We start from the raw sequence: 18,270 nt of genomic DNA on the forward strand, positions 1-18,270 counted from the left end.
ATATTAGGACAGAATATCAGTAATTAAACTGATGAACAGAATGTGTTTTAGTCATGCTCAACACAAAGCTAACCCTCTAAAGTTTAGGTAAATATTAGGACAGAATATCAGTGATTAAACTGATGAACAGAATGTGTGTTTTAGTCATGCTCAACACAAAGCTAACCCTCTAAAGTTTAGGTAAATATTAGGACAGAATATCACTAATTAAACTGATGAACAATATGTGTGTTTTAGTCATGCTCAGCACAAAGCTAACCCTCTAAAGTTTAGGTAAATATTAGGACAGAATATCAGTGATTAAACTGATGAACAGAATGTGTGTTATAGTCATGCTCAACACAAAGCTAACCCTCTAAAGTTTAGGTAAATATTAGGACAGAATATCAGTGATTAAACTGATGAACAGAATGTGTATTATAGTCATGCTCAACACAAAGCTAACCCTCTAAAGTTTAGGTAAATATTAGGACAGAATATCAGTGATTAAGCTGATGAACAGAATGTGTATTATAGTCATGCTCAACACAAAGCTAACCCTCTAAAGTTTAGGTAAATATTAGGACAGAATATCAGTGATTAAACTGATGAACAGAATGTGTGTATTATAGTCATGCTCAACACAAAGCTGACCCTCTAAAGTTAAGGTAAATATTAGAACAGAATATCAGTAATTAAACTGATGAACAGAATGTGTATTATAGTCATGCTCAACACAAAGCTAACCCTCTAAAGTTAAGGTAAATATTTAGGACAGAATATCAATGATTCAACTGATGAACAGAATCTGTGTTTTAGTCATGCTCAACACAAAGCTAACCCTCTAAAGTTTAGGTAAATATTAGAACAGAATATCAGTGATTAAACTGATGAACAGAATGTGTTTTAGTCATGCTCAACACAAAGCTGACCCTCTAAAGTTTAGGTAAATATTAGGACAGAATATCAGTAATTAAACTGATGAACAATATGTGTGTTTTAGTCATGCTCATCACAAAGCTAACCCTCTAAAGTTTAGGTAAATATTAGGACAGAATATCAGTGATTAAACTGATAAACAGAATGTGTGTTATAGTCATGCTCAACACAAAACTAACCCTCTAAAGTTTAGGTAAATATTAGGACAGAATATCAGTGATTAAACTGATGAACAGAATGTGTGTTATAGTCATGCTCAACACAAAGCTAACCCTCTAAAGTTTAGGTAAATATTAGAACAGAATATCAGTGATTAAGCTGATGAACAGAATGTGTATTATAGTCATGTTCAACACAAAGCTAACCCTCTAAAGTTTAGGTAAATATTAGGACAGAATATCAGTGATTAAGCTGATGAACAGAATGTGTATTATAGTCATGCTCAACACAAAGCTGACCCTCTAAAGTTTAGGTAAATATTAGGACAGAATATCAGTGATTAAACTGATGAACAGAATGTGTATTTTAGTCATGCTCAACACAAAGCTAACCCTCTAAAGTTTAGGTAAATATTAGGACAGAATATCAGTGATTAAACTGATGAACAGAATGTGTGTTTAGTCATGCTCAACACAAAGCTAACCCTCTAAAGTTTAGGTAAATATTAGGACAGAATATCAGTGATTAAACTGATGAACAGAATGTGTATTATAGTCATGCTCAACACAAAGCTAACCCTCTAAAGTTTAGGTAAATATTAGGACAGAATATCAGTGATTAAACTGATGAACAGAATGTGTGTTTTAGTCATGCTCAACACAAAGCTAACCCTCTAAAGTTTAGGTAAATATTAGGACAGAATATCAGTGATTAAACTGATGAACAGAATGTGTGTTTTAGTCATGCTCAACACAAAGCTAACCCTCTAAAGTTTAGGTAAATATTAGGACAGAATATCAGTGATTAAACTGATGAACAGAATGTGTATTATAGTCATGCTCAACACAAAGCTAACCCTCTAAAGTTTAGGTAAATATTAGGACAGAATATCAGTGATTAAGCTGATGAACAGAATGTGTATTATAGTCATGCTCAACACAAAGCTAACCCTCTAAAGTTTAGGTAAATATTAGGACAGAATATCAGTGATTAAGCTGATGAACAGAATGTGTATTATAGTCATGCTCAACACAAAGCTAACCCTCTAAAGTTTAGGTAAATATTAGGACAGAATATCAGTGATTAAACTGATGAACAGAATGTGTATTTTAGTCATGCTCAACACAAAGCTGACCCTCTAAAGTTTAGGTAAATATTAGGACAGAATATCAGTAATTAAACTGATGAACAGAATGTGTATTATAGTCATGATCAACACAAAGCTAACCCTCTAAACTTAAGGTAAATATTTAGGACAGAATATCAATGATTCAACTGATGAACAGAATCTGTGTTTTAGTCATGCTCAACACAAAGCTAACCCTCTAAAGTTTAGGTAAATATTAGAACAGAATATCAGTGATTAAACTGATGAACAGAATGTGTTTTAGTCATGCTTAACACAAAGCTGACCCTCTAAAGTTTAGGTAAATATTAGGACAGAATATCAGTAATTAAACTGATGAACAATATGTGTGTTTTAGTCATGCTCATCACAAAGCTAACCCTCTAAAGTTTAGGTAAATATTAGGACAGAATATCAGTGATTAAACTGATGAACAGAATGTGTGTTATAGTCATGCTCAACACAAAACTAACCCTCTAAAGTTTAGGTAAATATTAGGACAGAATATCAGTGATTAAACTGAGGAACAATATGTGTGTTTTAGTCATGCTCAACACAAAGCTAACCCTCTAAAGTTTAGGTAAATATTAGGACAGAATATCAGTGATTAAACTGATGAACAGAATGTGTATTATAGTCATGCTCAACACAAAGCTAACCCTCTAAAGTTTAGGTAAATATTAGGACAGAATATCTTTGATTAAGCTGATGAACAAAATGTGTATTATAGTCATGTTCAACACAAAGCTGACCCTCTAAAGTTTAGGTAAATATTAGGACAGAATATCAGTAATTAAACTGATGAACAGAATGTGTTTTAGTCATGCTCAACACAAAGCTGACCCTCTAAAGTTTAGGTAAATATTAGGACAGAATATCAGTAATTAAACTGATGAACAATATGTATGTTTTAGTCATGCTCATCACAAAGCTAACCCTCTAAAATTTAAGTAAATATTAGGACAGAATATCACTAATTAAACTGATGAACAATATGTGTGTTTTAGTCATGCTCAACACAAAGCTAACCCTCTAAAGTTTAGGTAAATATTAGGACAGAATATCAGTGATTAAACTGAGGAACAATATGTGAGTTTTAGTCATGCTCAACACAAAGCTAACCCTCTAAAGCTTAGATAAATATTAGGACAGAATATCAGTGATTAAACTGATGAACAGAATGTGTATTACAGTCATGCTCAACACAAAGTTAACCCTCTAAAGTTTAGGTAAATATTAGGACAGAATATCACTAATTAAACTGATGAACAATATGTGTGTTTTAGTCATGCTCAACACAAAGCTAACCCTCTAAAGTTTAGGTAAATATTAGGACAGAATATCAGTGATTAAACTGAGGAACAATATGTGAGTTTTAGTCATGCTCAACACAAAGCTAACCCTCTAAAGCTTAGATAAATATTAGGACAGAATATCAGTGATTAAACTGATGAACAGAATGTGTATTACAGTCATGCTCAACACAAACTTAACCCTCTAAAGTTAAGGTAAATATTAGAACAGAATATCTTTGATTAAGTTGATGAACAGAATGAGTATTATAGTCATGTTCAACACAAAGCTGACCCTCTAAAGTTTAGGTAAATATTAGGACAGAATATCAGTAATTAAACTGATGAACAGAATGTGTTTTAGTCATGCTCAACACAAAGCTGACCCTCTAAAGTTTAGGTAAATATTAGGACAGAATATCAGTAATTAAACTGATGAACAGAATGTGTATTACAGTCATGCTCAACACAAAGTTAACCCTCTAAAGTTTAGGTAAATATGAGTACAGAATATCAGTGTTTAGCTGGTGAACAGAATGTGTATTATAGTTATGATCAACACAAAGCTGACCCTCTAAAGTTATGGTGAATATTAGAACAGAATATCTTTGATTAAGCTGGTGAACAGAATCTGTGTTTTATAGTCATGCTCAACACAAAGCTGACCCTCTAAAGTTAAGATAAATATTTAGGACAGAATATCAATGATTCAACTGATGAACAGAATCTGTGTTTTAGTCATGCTCAACACAAAGCTAACCCTCTAAAGTTTAGGTAAATATTAGAACAGAATATCTGTGATTAAACTGATGAACAGAATGTGTTTTAGTCATGCTCAACACAAAGCTGACCCTCTAAAGTTTAGGTAAATATTAGGACAGAATATCAGTAATTAAACTGATGAACAATATGTGTGTTTTAGTCATGCTCATCACAAAGCTAACCCTCTAAAGTTTAGGTAAATATTAGGACAGAATATCAGTGATTAAACTGATAAACAGAATGTGTGTTATAGTCATGCTCAACACAAAACTAACCCTCTAAAGTTTAAGTAAATATTAGGACAGAATATCAGTGATTAAACTGAGGAACAATATGTGTGTTTTAGTCATGCTCAACACAGAGCTAACCCTCTAAAGTTAAGGTAAATATTAGGACAGAATATCAGTGATTAAGCTGATGAACAGAATGTGTATTGTAGTCATGCTCAACACAAAGTTAACCCTCTAAAGTTTAGGTAAATATTAGAACAGAATATCTATGATTAAGCTGGTGAACAGAATGTGTGCATGTCTCTGAGGGTGTGGGTTGGAAATCTCAGATTTTAAGTGCACCCACTGTGTCTCATGATATGACAGATTTCAATTGTTAACTTGACTCAACCCAAGGAAAGTAGTAGAATCTATTTTTCACTGAGAAAGTGTAATACCAAATATGACATATGTTACATTGACCACTTTCAAAATGCATATATGTCAATGAAGCCTCCGGTTAAGATGATTTGGATTTTACCTTACTATGCATGTTTTCAAAAAAAAATTAAAGCTGTGCCGAGAAAGGTAAATTTATTGTCAACTTTAAAGGTAAGATACCTCAGATAACCACCAGCAGACGTGTGTCAAGAATTTTAAAAAACAAAACAAATTAAACTTTTTAAATCAAAATAAGTGCTGTTTTGTTTTGTTTGTTGTTTAAAGCCACACTCAGCAATTTTTCATCTATATAACGGCGGTCTGTAAATAATCGCGTCTGGACCAACTGACATCATGAGCATAGATATACACAGTTGGGACACGATAACATGTGTCTACGTCTACCAAGTTAACGAACCTGACTCACCTCCCGTTAGTTGCCTCATACGACAACCATTGTTTGCTGAAGATCAATTCTAACTCGGATCTTCACGACAAGTAAGATATAATGAAATTGCTCAGTCGTCCACCTGACGTTCTAGTCATCGAGCCTGACTACCTCATCCTACGACAAGCATGGGCTACTGAAGACAAATTCTAACACGGATCTTCACGGGTAAAATTAATTTCCAAAATTATTTTAACCATGTTGAAATATTATTTACTGCGAACTGATACAGTTCAATTTCGGATATAATAAGGCTCATTTATTTACAGCTGAAATTCAACGTCAAATCAACTAGGTATAGGTTCTAAGGCTCCTCGGTAGTTCTGTGTGCGTACGTGTGTGCGTGCGTGTGTGCCTCCATAGATGGTTTCCAAGTACACCAAACACTGCAATAAACGGAATTCCAGTAACTGTTACATCACGGTGTGTTTAATGTGGAAGGAAAGCCCGAAGCAGACCTGAGACTTGAACCACTTTAGTGAAACCCATGAGCACGGGTATAGTCCGGACAAACCTCGAACGAACCGGAACGAACCGGAACGAACCGGGATTCAAATCAACATAACAGTTTTCTGTCGTGTGAAAGACTCTCAACAGTGCTCAGTGAATTGCGCCTAGCACGAACGCTCCTTTCATTCCCCAGGCAATTTGAGTTAACTCGTGTGAAAAACATTTAAACATTTGTATTTATGCCCAGCCTCTTCAGAAAGTAAACACTGTATACTTTGCGCATTATGTACTAAAGACATAGTGCACGTTCGTACAACCATAAAGTTTTCTTGTGTATGTTATCGTGTTTCCACCAGTGTCACTTTAAAGGCCCAGATCATGAATACGAATATATCCAACAGGTCATACATCCGAATTGCAAATACGCATTCGGGGGACCGGGATATGGCAGGCAAAGGGCTGTAAATCATACGCTTACAAGGACATTACAAGGTAGTGGTTCACAGAACCTTATCTGCCGCCATGTTGTCTGTCCAGATCGCAGCTATCCTTATTCTCCTGACTGTGTGGACAGCAGCTGATGACTTCAAAAACAAACTGCTTCTCGTGTCCATGGATGGATTCCGGTGGGATTATCTCAACAACGCATCCTCGACGCCACATTTCCACATGTTCGGAGACGGGGGAGTACGGGCCACATACATGAACGCCAGCTTCCCAACTCTCACCTTTCCTAATCATTATACCATTGTTACAGGTAAGGCTGCTGGACTGTTGACTGGGGTTGGAGGGGTGTGTGGAGTTAGGCGGCTGGGGAGGGGGGAGGGGGATGTCTTAAGATAAACTTATCCTTAGTCTCTGAATATATATACATGTATATCATTTTGACAGAACAATTAATGCCTTTTCAAGTGAAGAACCGTCCCCAATATGATAGGGGATTCTGGGCTGGGTGGAAGGGAATATAATACTGTTCGGGGACTTTGATTCAGACTTAGGACTATCAGATTTTGATAACTTCTCAGTTCCATGTATATGTAACGTATCGCCACCCCTATCACTATTTCCCTAACTAATGTTCAATTTCATCAAGGATATCATTGCCGCATCATTTGTTTCTCCCCAATCGACCTCTAATAGTTGGGATACATTTCTTTTTATTATTATCATTATCATACCCACCCTCCCACCTTCAGTGTCAACTCACTCACCATTTATGCACTTGGAATGTTCCACTGCCAGTGAAATCAAGATTAGAGACATAGCAGTATATATTTTCATAGAGTACACGGGATTTTTCCGGGATGACGGTATACCGGGTTAAGAGGTGTCGCTCATGTTGGGCAGAGATGTTAAAGCCTTTCTATATGTGCTAACTTTGTCTGCTGGTGGTCTATAGCCCATCTTTATACTGGTTTTGTTATACATAACAATATTTAAATATATACATATTTACTAGTTTAAAAAATAGATCTGTGATACTCTAGTGTTTTTACTGTCCTTTGTTTTATAGTATAGATGTTTTATTCATGTATTACTTGTTTTAGTCACGATATGCTTGAAATACTGCAGTTTTGAAAATACATACTAACTCACCCACCTTCCTATACTGGGAGATTCTCGCCGGGGTCTGGATGTCTCGATGTGTGTATATGTTACCGGGATGAGCTGGAGGACAAACAAATGAGTATGAATATCGCCCACAGCAGGTAAAGTCAGTCCGTGTGACCTAGTTGTGTGCTGTATGTTCAGGTGCACACCGTCCCTTCATCTCCGTCAGCTTAAAGGTTTATTATGTAAATACAACCATTTGGGAATTCTGACAGTGTCGACAACTTGTGACATCAGCCCCATTCACATCCGGGCTCAACTTATGAAACTAATAAACCCGTACAAGCAGCTACAGTGAACTTAAACCCATACATACATTTAACGGGGGTAAACATTCTGCCTTGTATATCTTAACTACTACATTGCATAAAGGGGGTATATATACACACAATGTTCAATGTGTAGTAAGGTGGTGCAAGAATCAGCATTGATTTTCCGGGGACAAAATTGTATATTGTGAAGGATGATTGCCTATCTTGACAAGAGTGACTTTAATATTTCATACAGTCGTCAAGCGTAGATAGGTTATTGAATTTGGCAAACATTTTGTTTCATTCAACTGTTTTGTCTACTTTTTATATCGTCTACAGATTGTATTGTAACAGGTCTTACAGATCGTTCAGCCCTCTTCCACATCTACATTACAATGAGTTTTACATCCAACAGGTCACCTATCCTGTCTAACTGCTTTTCCAGGGTCCGAATAACAGAAAACATACTCTCACTTAGTCCAGCATATAGCTAGACGACTTGCCATTATACCAATAAGGTGTGCTCTATGTAGGCCTTGGCTGGAATTCGAGTTTATTCATATGAACTAACTCTCACTGAATGACTTGACGAGTCACCCCCTCGCCTCAAAAGTATCACGTGTTACACGACTGTGTAATGCACGTGACCCGTCATCGACATCACATGGGTATCACGTGATATATAACGCCAAGCCGAATGAATGCCCAGTGACGTTCTAAAAGCTGTTAAATATAACATGTAATAGTAACTGAGAAAGTGTAATCTCAAATATATATAACATGATAATAATATATCTTATTTACTACTATCTGTTTTAGATATAATATAGTGCCTTGTGTCTCATAGGCCATATGGCCGGATGTTATATTTTATTGAATGTTTTAAGTCTATGTATGTTTTATATATAACATGTGACACACAAATAAAAATATTTTCTCTTTCTCTATAACATATGTTCCCTTGTAGCTTGCTTGTGAGTAACATTTTGCTCCTCCAAGCAGTGGTACCATGCCATGCTTGCTTTGCGATGATGATAATGATGATGATGATGATGACGATGATGATTTGGGGATTTTACGTGCGTTTTCCGACATGGTGCGTATTTCGCACAGATACATGCTCGTAGTTCCAGTAAAAAGCGGGAAAGATCTTACATAATTGGTTGCCGCGAAAGCTTGAAAATTAGTGACAGGGCGTAAATTAAAGCAATATAAATTCATTCATTTATTACATAATTGGTTTGCCGCCTTTTAGTAGTGTATTGGGAGCAGTTGAACCGCTGAGAACAAAAGGCATTTTGTCAGTACATGGTAGATCTAAGACGTATCAGTGTCATGGATGGATTACGTTTATCGTCACTCAGTAAAGCAGTGATTTCAGGCTACTTATCTAAGCTAAATATATAAGGATTACCTTGGTTTGGTTGTCAGGTCTGTGGGAGGAGAGTCATGGAATTGTTGGTAACTACATGTACGACCCCGTGTTCAATGCCAGCTTCAACCTGGGCACCAAGGAGACTCGGTGGTGGAACGGAGGAGAACCACTGTGGGTCACGGCCAAGAAGCAGGTATACTCAGTAGTTAAAATCCTATCTTCTACTACTTCTTCTTTGTTTCCTGTTAATAAACAGGACATGAGTAAGGTCACAGAAAATTTTATCGAATTTCGTTGTTTTGTTTTGTTTTCTAGTTGAAACGTCCTTTAAGTGAGTGAGTGAGTTTAGTTTTACGCCGCTTTTTAGCAATATTCCAGTAATATCACGGCGGAGGACACCAGAAATAGGCTTCACATGTTGTACCCATGTGGTGAATCGAACCCGGGTCTTCGGCGTGACGAGCGAATGCCTTATCCACTTGGGTAACAACACACATCCGCACGCACGCACGCACGCACACACACAGATCCCACCCTTCCTTCTTTTAAGTTGTATATTTATAGTTTAATATAGAGTTTGGTGGCCATTAAGAAATACGTACAGTCAGGGTAGGTAAAGGCTGGGTCAGATGTTTGATAGGCATTTAGAAGTTGGTAGGGTAATACAAGACACTTGATATGGATATGGATGTGCAACGTCTTTTATTATTTACACATGGCGTTTCTGTGCTAATACTTGTCCCTTCATCAGGTGAATGACAGCCAATAGTTACAGAGGTATATATAGTATGTACATGAAGCAACAGAGTTGTTTTTACAATAGATTAGTGAGAGAATTAAAAACTTAAATAGGGTATACATGTACATAATGTTTGTACAACATGTTTACATAGGGTGAATGGCCATAAATGGAAGCCAGTAAAGGGTATACAGTGATAGATATTAGGTGATTGGGATGTACAGCATGGTTGGTAAACACCATTGTTATAAGGTGAGGTGAGGTGAAATTGGGTTTAACGTCGTACTTGAGAATATTTCGCTCATATGACGACGTGCATGCGCGTGTATGTGTATGTGCGGCTGCTTGTACTAGCCCAGACTGAAGCTGGTTTTATAGTGCTAGCCCACTGAGAGACCATGCCGCAGTGAAGCATGAATACCCCACTCAGACACATTATACTGACTCCGAGCCGACCAGTCCTTGTTGTACCCATTAATGCCGAGCGCCAGACAGGGACCAACAAGTGCCATATTTTAACGTCTTTTGGTATGACGCGGTCGGGGATCGAACCCGCGACCTTCCGCTCTCCGGGCGGACGCTCTAACCACTACACCACGGAGGCGGTCTCATTGTTGGAAGGAAATTGGTTAATGCACCGGGCATTGGGAAGGAAGACACCCTGGTCCCTATTCAGCTCAGGTTTAGACCGTTTGATGTGGATACCTTCCTTTAATGTTCATTTACGCCAGTTGCTAATGTTCACGGCTAAGATTTCTAAAGGCTGAGTGATATTAAGAGAATACCGTCATGAAATGTGATTGTAAAACATCCAATAAAACACGGTCAATCCAAAACAACATCCACCACTTTGACGTCTTATTAAGGTAACTACAACAAAGAGCAAACAGTGTAAGTGTTAACATAACTAGTATGAAGTACGAAGTCTTAAGTTCGAGTCCCAAATTGGTACCGATTATGAACCTTCATCTTTCACGGGCATAACCCGTGAGCTTCATGCAAGTCTAGCAGGGCGTGGAGTCATCCGTCAGATGACATCCTTTGCTGACGGGGCTAACCTCTTTGGTCATGTGGACAAGGCGTCCGACTTTGGATTAGAAGGTCCCTGGTTCGAATCCCATCTCGGGACATTTTATGGCATCTCTGACCGGCATGTGCAGTGCGCCTTGGCACAGCCAAAATATTGTTAACAATGCTTTTGTTCTGAAGGGTTTTATTTATTTTGAAGGGTTTGAAGGCTGGGACATACTTTTGGCCTGGCAGCGAGGCTGAGATTCAAGGTGTACGACCTGACTACTGGTACCCCTATACGGACAACACGCCTTATAAGGAGCGAATTGACACCGTCGTTGACTGGTTCAAGAACCAAAATATCCAACTTGCCACTCTGTATTACCCAGAACCCGATAAAACTGGACACAGCTTTGGGCCAGAATCACAAGAGGTCAGGGACAAGGTCATGTACATGGATGAAATCCTTGGTTACCTCGTGCAGAAGATGAAGGAGAATGATCTGGAAAATGAAGTCAACGTCATCGTTACCAGTGACCATGGAATGGTTGAAGTGGATAACATCAATAAGGTAAGTCGCGTGTTACCGTAGACAGATCCTACGTTTCAAAAGGTATGCGTGTTGATGACGTAACTGATGACGATTTCAGTATATCGCCACCGAGCAGAGATGGGCGAATTCCCTCTCATATATTCTGCTCGAAAACCAAGTGATAATAAAATATCATGCCCGATGAAGACCTCAAGGAAAAGGGTGTTTTTTTCGGAATATATAGTAACGATAACTATAAATGATTGATAAATCCAGGTTTAACAGAACCCCAAAGATGACCTTAACGTCTACAGACATGGCATCGCCATGTCAGGGGGTAAGTATCCTAGATTGATTTTAATTGATTAATTGTTGATTACGCCACACTCAGCAATATTCCAGCTATATGACGGCCAAAGAGAGTTTTTATGGATGTCAACTTCTTTATTATGAATATACACAACGTTTCGGAGTATATCCTTACTCCTTCATTAGGTGAAAAAACCCAACTCTTTTCCTTATGTGTATTACTTCTAAATGCCTTTCAAAGGCCTATATGGCGGCGGTGTGTAAATAATCGAGTCTGACCAGACAATTCAGTGATCAACAGCACGAGCATCGATCTACGCAATTGGGATACAATGACGATGCGTCAACCAAGACATCGAGTCTGACCACCCGATCCCCTTAGTCGCTCTTACGACAATCATGGGTTACTGAAGATCAATTCTAACCCCGGTCTTCACGGGTAAGGTAACCTAGGCCTTTGACATAAATGCAGTTGACGTTTGATGTGTTACGGGTTGTTATTTAACATGTGTGTATAATATTCCGTATATGTTGAGGTAACCCTCCCTAAAACTGACAAACCTGATGTATATAATTCGGTTTTTCTTAACTAAGGATTCCCAAGGACTGTTTACATCAAGTTTAGTAATGTATACCTTGATAATATTTAAGCAACTTTTACTGCAACAATTTCTTTCCATAAGTTTTCAACCGTGAGACCTCGACCGCTGAATTTTCCCTGAGGACTATTTGTGAACATGTGGAAGACAACATAAATATCGTCTTGAAGCAAGCATTTTCGGGGACACTTGAATGAATGGATTTGAATGAATTTGTCTTGAATTGGCGTTTTTCCTTTGATGGAGTGAGTGAGTATGGTTTTATGCCGCTTTTCGCAATATTCTACAATATCAAGGCGGGGACACCAGAAATTGGCACCTTTGTTCGAATGAGCAAGTATACTGGACAAAATAAGTTAGGGATATTGGTATTTTTATAATTGATATTTTATCAGTGTGTCAAAGAATAAATAGATCAGTATTCAAAGTTTCAAAATTTACATATATCCTTAACTATTTTTGTCCTGTATACATAATGTCATGGCTCCTGCAGCCTTCGCCAATGCTTCAGTGCAAATATATATAATTATTATCACACCTTATATGACGGTATCAGTGATGAAGTGGTATAAGTTTAAACCTAAACAAGTCTGATTTTGTTTTGTGGATTTTCTAAACCCGGTACAAGCGTTCGCTCATGACGCTGAAGACCCGGGTTTGATTCCTCACATGGGTGAAATGTGTGAAGCCCATTTCAGGTGTCCCCGTCGTGATATTGCTGGAATATTGCGGACAATCTCACTCACTCACTCACTAGAGTCAGTACGTGTTATGGACATGTGTCCAGATCTGTTTCCCTGTACCGCATAGCCATGTTCTTGGGTTTTGCCATAATGTATCAAGCATGACATACTGTGATGTAACTGGAATATTGTTAAAACTGGCACTAAGCCGGATCCGTGTGTGTGTGTGTGTGTGTGTGTGTGTGTACTATTAAAATAAATAAGAACAATGTTTGGCAAGCCAGGGAATTCGTGGACCCCCAGCCCCTTTGAAAATTCCTGGATCTGTTGTGAACTATTAAAATAAATAGAACAATGAACAGACGTATGGCACGTTGTTTATCTCATCGAATTTAAGTACCATTCGCTGAAATATTTTCAAACATGATATTTGATGAGAGAAAATTTATTATCTTTAAGGTTGTGGATATTACCGATTACGTGGACATGACGAAGGTCGATCGTGTCCCGATTTACGGCCCCATGATGCATATTCTGCCGGTAGAGGGCCAGGACGACGCCATTATACAGAGTCTGGCTGGAGTGGAACACATCACAGTGTACAAGAAGGAGGATGTTCCAGAACGTCTCCATTACCAGGACAACAGAAGGATCATGCCCATTATCATCATAGCGGATGAGGGATGGCAGTTAACCACTGTAAGTCACAGGTCATAGATGTACACGTAGATGGTGCTTGCATGTCACGAAGGAAGGGGAGATAACTACTGTATGTTATTTGTCCATGTAGATGGGTTATACATAAATTCATCATGGAAGGGGAGATAGCCACTGTACTGACCAAACAAGTGCATGGGTCATACAGATGTTCACCATAGCAGATGGGGGAGGGCAGATAACCATTGTAAGTCACTGGTCATGCACGTATTTATCATATCTGAGCAGAGGTGGTCAATGAGTAAGTCCCTGATCACAGAAGGATAAATAATCATACCTTCATGCCCGCTCCTTCCCAGCGCATAACGACCTTTGTTACACTCCCACTATAAAAGACTGGAGAAACCTTCAGTAGAACCCCAAATGGTGTGACATTAATATAAGTGTGTATTTTGGATTATCATTATAGTTGATTGGGAAGAATTTGTTTTCTTATATTTGATATTGCAGTAAACGGACAAGCGTCAGCTTTCCCTGACGTTATCTTTGTATGTTCTACATAACACTTGAAATATATAATAAAAAACTTGTTGGTCCCTGCTTGGCGCTCGGCAAACAACCAAAAACAAAACCAAGTTACCCTCCTAAGTTAAACCAGCTTCATCTCTGTTACGAGCTCTGTTCTATACATGTTTCTCGGCCATCAAGAACAAGCGTGGAGTTGTGGCTGGTGGCATTAATAAGGATGTTCCGGTCGTCTGAGGCGCCGTTGGGTATGGTATTTGGATTAAAGGGCCACCTAAAACAAGAACAAAGAGAGTAATGCAAATGAGATGATTAACCAATCCGCTTCATAATTTAGTTTATACTTTAAAACCGCAAGTAGTTACTATTTCATTTCTAAAAGTAAGAACTCGTTCAATAAAAAAGCAGACCGTCAGAAAGAGAGAAACCGATAAAGTGGTTTAAAAGTCAATACAGACCTTATAAGTGTTTATCAAATTGTATGCTGGTCCGCAAAGAAACGTCACCTTTCAGAACAAATTGCAAAATTTTTGTTCTTAAATGATGGTGGGTTTTATGATTGTACTGTTGTGTTAACATGTTTTCAATACAGATTGACAGTTATTACCAACATTTTTCTGATGAAAAAGCACATATGGACCCAACACACTTAAAAGGCAGACGTGGTAAAAGGTTCCGTATAACATTCGTGAAAATGAAAATGTACGTGCATATCGTGACAACCCTACCACTGAAAGCGAGTCCCAAGCTCGCCTGAAATCATTCTTGTTTTGACACAGTCGCCATGCTACGACTTACGAGAGATCGGAGGAACCAAGCCTTGGGACGATTGCAAGTTGGCCAGACTGCACGGAGGGTAGCAAATCATTTTAATGTTCATGTTGGACCATCTACGCAGTGGACTTTCAGTAACATCACAACGTTAAGACCGACAGATGGTGCGCAACCATCTGCAGGATCGCTTCACCAGAGCGACGGAAACAGCACATTGAGGCTCATAAAAGACCCGTTAGTGTCGATACAGTGCGTTGACGTTTGGTCTTGTCCTCATCGCTCGTCACCACCAAAACCGACTGCAATGGGTAACTCAGCATCGGCGTTATCGACAATGGAGAACTGTGCTTTTTTCTGATGAAAGGCGATATTGTGTTTCGACAGCCGATGGCAGAGTGAGTATGGAACAGGCGTGGGGAACGGTGTTCCAATGAGTGTATTGTTGAGAGAGACTCTTGGGGTGATCCAAACGTCATGGTGTAGGATGCAGTCAGTCTGAACCTGGACCGAATCTCGGTCCAGGACGAGGGAACGGCGTGACAGCTGCTCGCTATATTGACCAAGTCATAAGTCCCCACGTTGTACCACATTTTTGACGTCACAGAAATCACACCTTCCAGCAAGACAACGCTATTGGCCACACTGCCAGAGCAACATTGGACTTCATAGCATCCAAACCCTTCAATGGCCTCAGTCCGGATTTAAGTCCAATAGAACGCCTGTGGGACGAGATTCAAAGAAGACTGAATGACCTTCAACCAAGACCGACAACTGGGCAGGACTCGATCAGGCATTTCGCAGAGTATGGAACCCAAGTGCCTATGGCCTTCATAAACCGGATAATTCATTCCATATACAGATGACGCAAGGCCGTCATCGATACCCATGGAGGCCACACACCATACTGACTTTGAGTCATCCTAATGGTACCATATTTGGTGATTTTGTTTGTGTGAACTCTAAATGTGATTCCCAAAATGGGTTAACCATAATTGTCAAGTTTAAACTCAATCCTCCGTTTTGACTGTTTTAAATTTTAAATTAAAGTGTGTGCTTTAAGACACCTCTATCGATGTGGCGTTTCTTTTGCGGTTCAGTATATATCAAATTCTACGGATGCAGACACGAAGTTTAATATTGCCCGCTGAATGGAACCATAAAATATTTGGGTCCAGAAGTGTACTTAGAGAAAATGAGCTTTCCTTCTCAAGTACTGCACTTCTTAAATATAATCTGTTATGATTGTGGCCTGGGCATTTAGGAGTATTTCCGCCACGATGTGTACATACGGGAGAGGCCTCTTTATCTGTGACACTGTGGTAGGCATTTAAACCACAGTGTCCAAGACGAAGTATAGTGATTATGACCGCTTCACCTTTCTTACGTCGACGAATAATCCAATTTGATTTTACATGAGGAAAAACTGAGTACGTTGTGTCGGCCAGCAGTCCCAGCAGTTCCAGCATCCCACAACTTGAGGTGAACGATTTTACCAATATGTAGTCAAAATCGCTTGGTTACGGTCTGAATTCCGATGTCGTTACTTAATGAGGTTGCAAGCCAGATTTCGCCAGAAGTTGGTCTGCTATCTCATTGCCATGAAGCCCAACATAAGTTGGAATCCGCACAAAATCACAAGTAATATACTTTCAGTTCAGATATGTTTCCAGCTTTATTATTTCATAAAGGGGACGTTGGGTTCTAATGGTTAAACGGGACCCGGGTCCCCGCCGTGATGTTGCTGGAATAGTGCTAAAAGCGGCGTAAAACCAAAATCAGTCAGTCAGTAATTATTTCATAAACAATGTCACTTCTTGAACCATTGGTACCAGATTCGATTGCTTTAACATCTGCCATGGTGACAGTAAATATAAATATGAGGCGCTGTTATTAGCTGGAAGAGTTGCCTCCCTTGGACACGCAGGAAACCTATGGTTGTGGGTTCTAATCCCGTTTAGTCCGGATTTGTCTGTACCACATACGTGTTTATGGGCTTCGCGAATATGTGAGAACTGAATCTTTTCGGGCTACCATCCCATATCCTGCGGACAAACCGTGACACAACTGACATTGTCCGAAGCGGCGTTAAACCCACCTCACTCACTCATATTTCCAATTTCTTCTCATATATTTTCAGAACAAGACCAGAAAGGCCAAAAGTACACTAAAAGCCACCCACGGTTACGACAACGCATTGATGTCTATGAAGCCAATATTCCTGGCTAGGGGACCCAACTTCAAGGCCAACCTAACGTCAGATCCAATCCAGAATGTCGACATCTACCCTCTTGTTTGTAAACTGCTCAACATTAAACCAGCGCCGAACAACGGAAGTCTGGCCCGTGTCAATGCCTTCATCCAAGATACGCCTCCAGTTTCCGGGTCTCCAAGTAATGCGCCAGTACTGCTTTTCGAGTGTTTGTTTGTATTCACAATCTTTGCCTACCTTATACTGTAGATATATTTAACCTGAACACACTTAACAGACATATCTCACATAATAATTAACGAAGATGCATTCAGACGATTAAAGTTAAAAAATATTGTAGTTTTCCGGAGAATATATATTTTACTTTTTCAACACATTTTTTCCGCACGTGGATAGTGAAAAAATAGGACTTTCGATTAGCTTACAGCAAATACATATGCAACCGTGTTCTAGAGATTCACGGGTTAGTATGAATCCATCTCATCCTGTTCCAACAGGTAGTATGGACGACCTTGACCTTGACCTTGAAATCCAACTCACATGGCGAATTCAGCAATTATCAATGAAAGTTCTTTTTATCATTTTTGTCTTTGTAGAATATGCTATTTTTCATCGATGAAGTGGGAAAAGATCTGCCCAAAAGATATATTCTAAACGACGACGGCAGATTTTAAAAAATAATCATCTGAAGTTCGTTTTTAATCATCAAGAGTTATGTCTCTTCTATTATCGATCGATAATGTTCTCCTCCGACAACAATCAGGGCGAAACACTTCATACCGGAGCAGAAATAGAAAAGAAACGGATGAAAAAGAAACACACAAAAGTATATTAAAATCTAAATATCTTACACAGCCATTTCCATTTGACAATTGTGTCAAAATCACATGCAAAATTCGGAAATCTCTTGACCACCTTGAAACGTCTTTTTTGTCTGTTTTTGCAGTCTCCGAGTGATATAATCAAACGACTTGTGAGCTATGTGACAATCTTTGTTATCTTCATGGGAAGAGTATGATCGGTTATACCTAGAAAAATGTGAAACGAAAGGCTGTAGCTTAAGGCTCGAAGTAAGGGGAAAGTTGCAAGTCCTCCGTCCTCAAATGCAATCATGTGGCGAGTTTCCGTCACTCCCATCTCTCTGCACATATGTCAGTATGAAAGAGATAAAGGGGATGCTAGCCTATTGT

The 18,270-nt window shown here is 38.9% G+C and overlaps 1 protein-coding gene across 1 annotated transcript; it reads left to right on the forward strand.

The window, feature by feature from the left end:
* Nucleotides 1-6,128: 6,128 nt before the first annotated feature.
* On the forward strand, nt 6,129-17,906 carry LOC124270078 (glycerophosphocholine cholinephosphodiesterase ENPP6-like). Its single transcript, XM_046705099.1, has 5 exons — nt 6,129-6,562; nt 9,099-9,235; nt 11,010-11,363; nt 13,375-13,614; nt 17,009-17,906. Exons 1-5 carry the CDS (start codon nt 6,328-6,330, stop codon nt 17,327-17,329), a joined length of 1,287 nt encoding a protein of 428 aa, XP_046561055.1. The 5' UTR covers nt 6,129-6,327; the 3' UTR covers nt 17,330-17,906.
* Nucleotides 17,907-18,270: the final 364 nt, after the last annotated feature.

Source organism: Haliotis rubra, unplaced genomic scaffold (assembly GCF_003918875.1).
Source record: "Haliotis rubra isolate DU_JTF1 unplaced genomic scaffold, ASM391887v1 Scf1498, whole genome shotgun sequence".
NCBI classification, from domain to species: Eukaryota; Metazoa; Mollusca; class Gastropoda; order Lepetellida; family Haliotidae; genus Haliotis; species Haliotis rubra.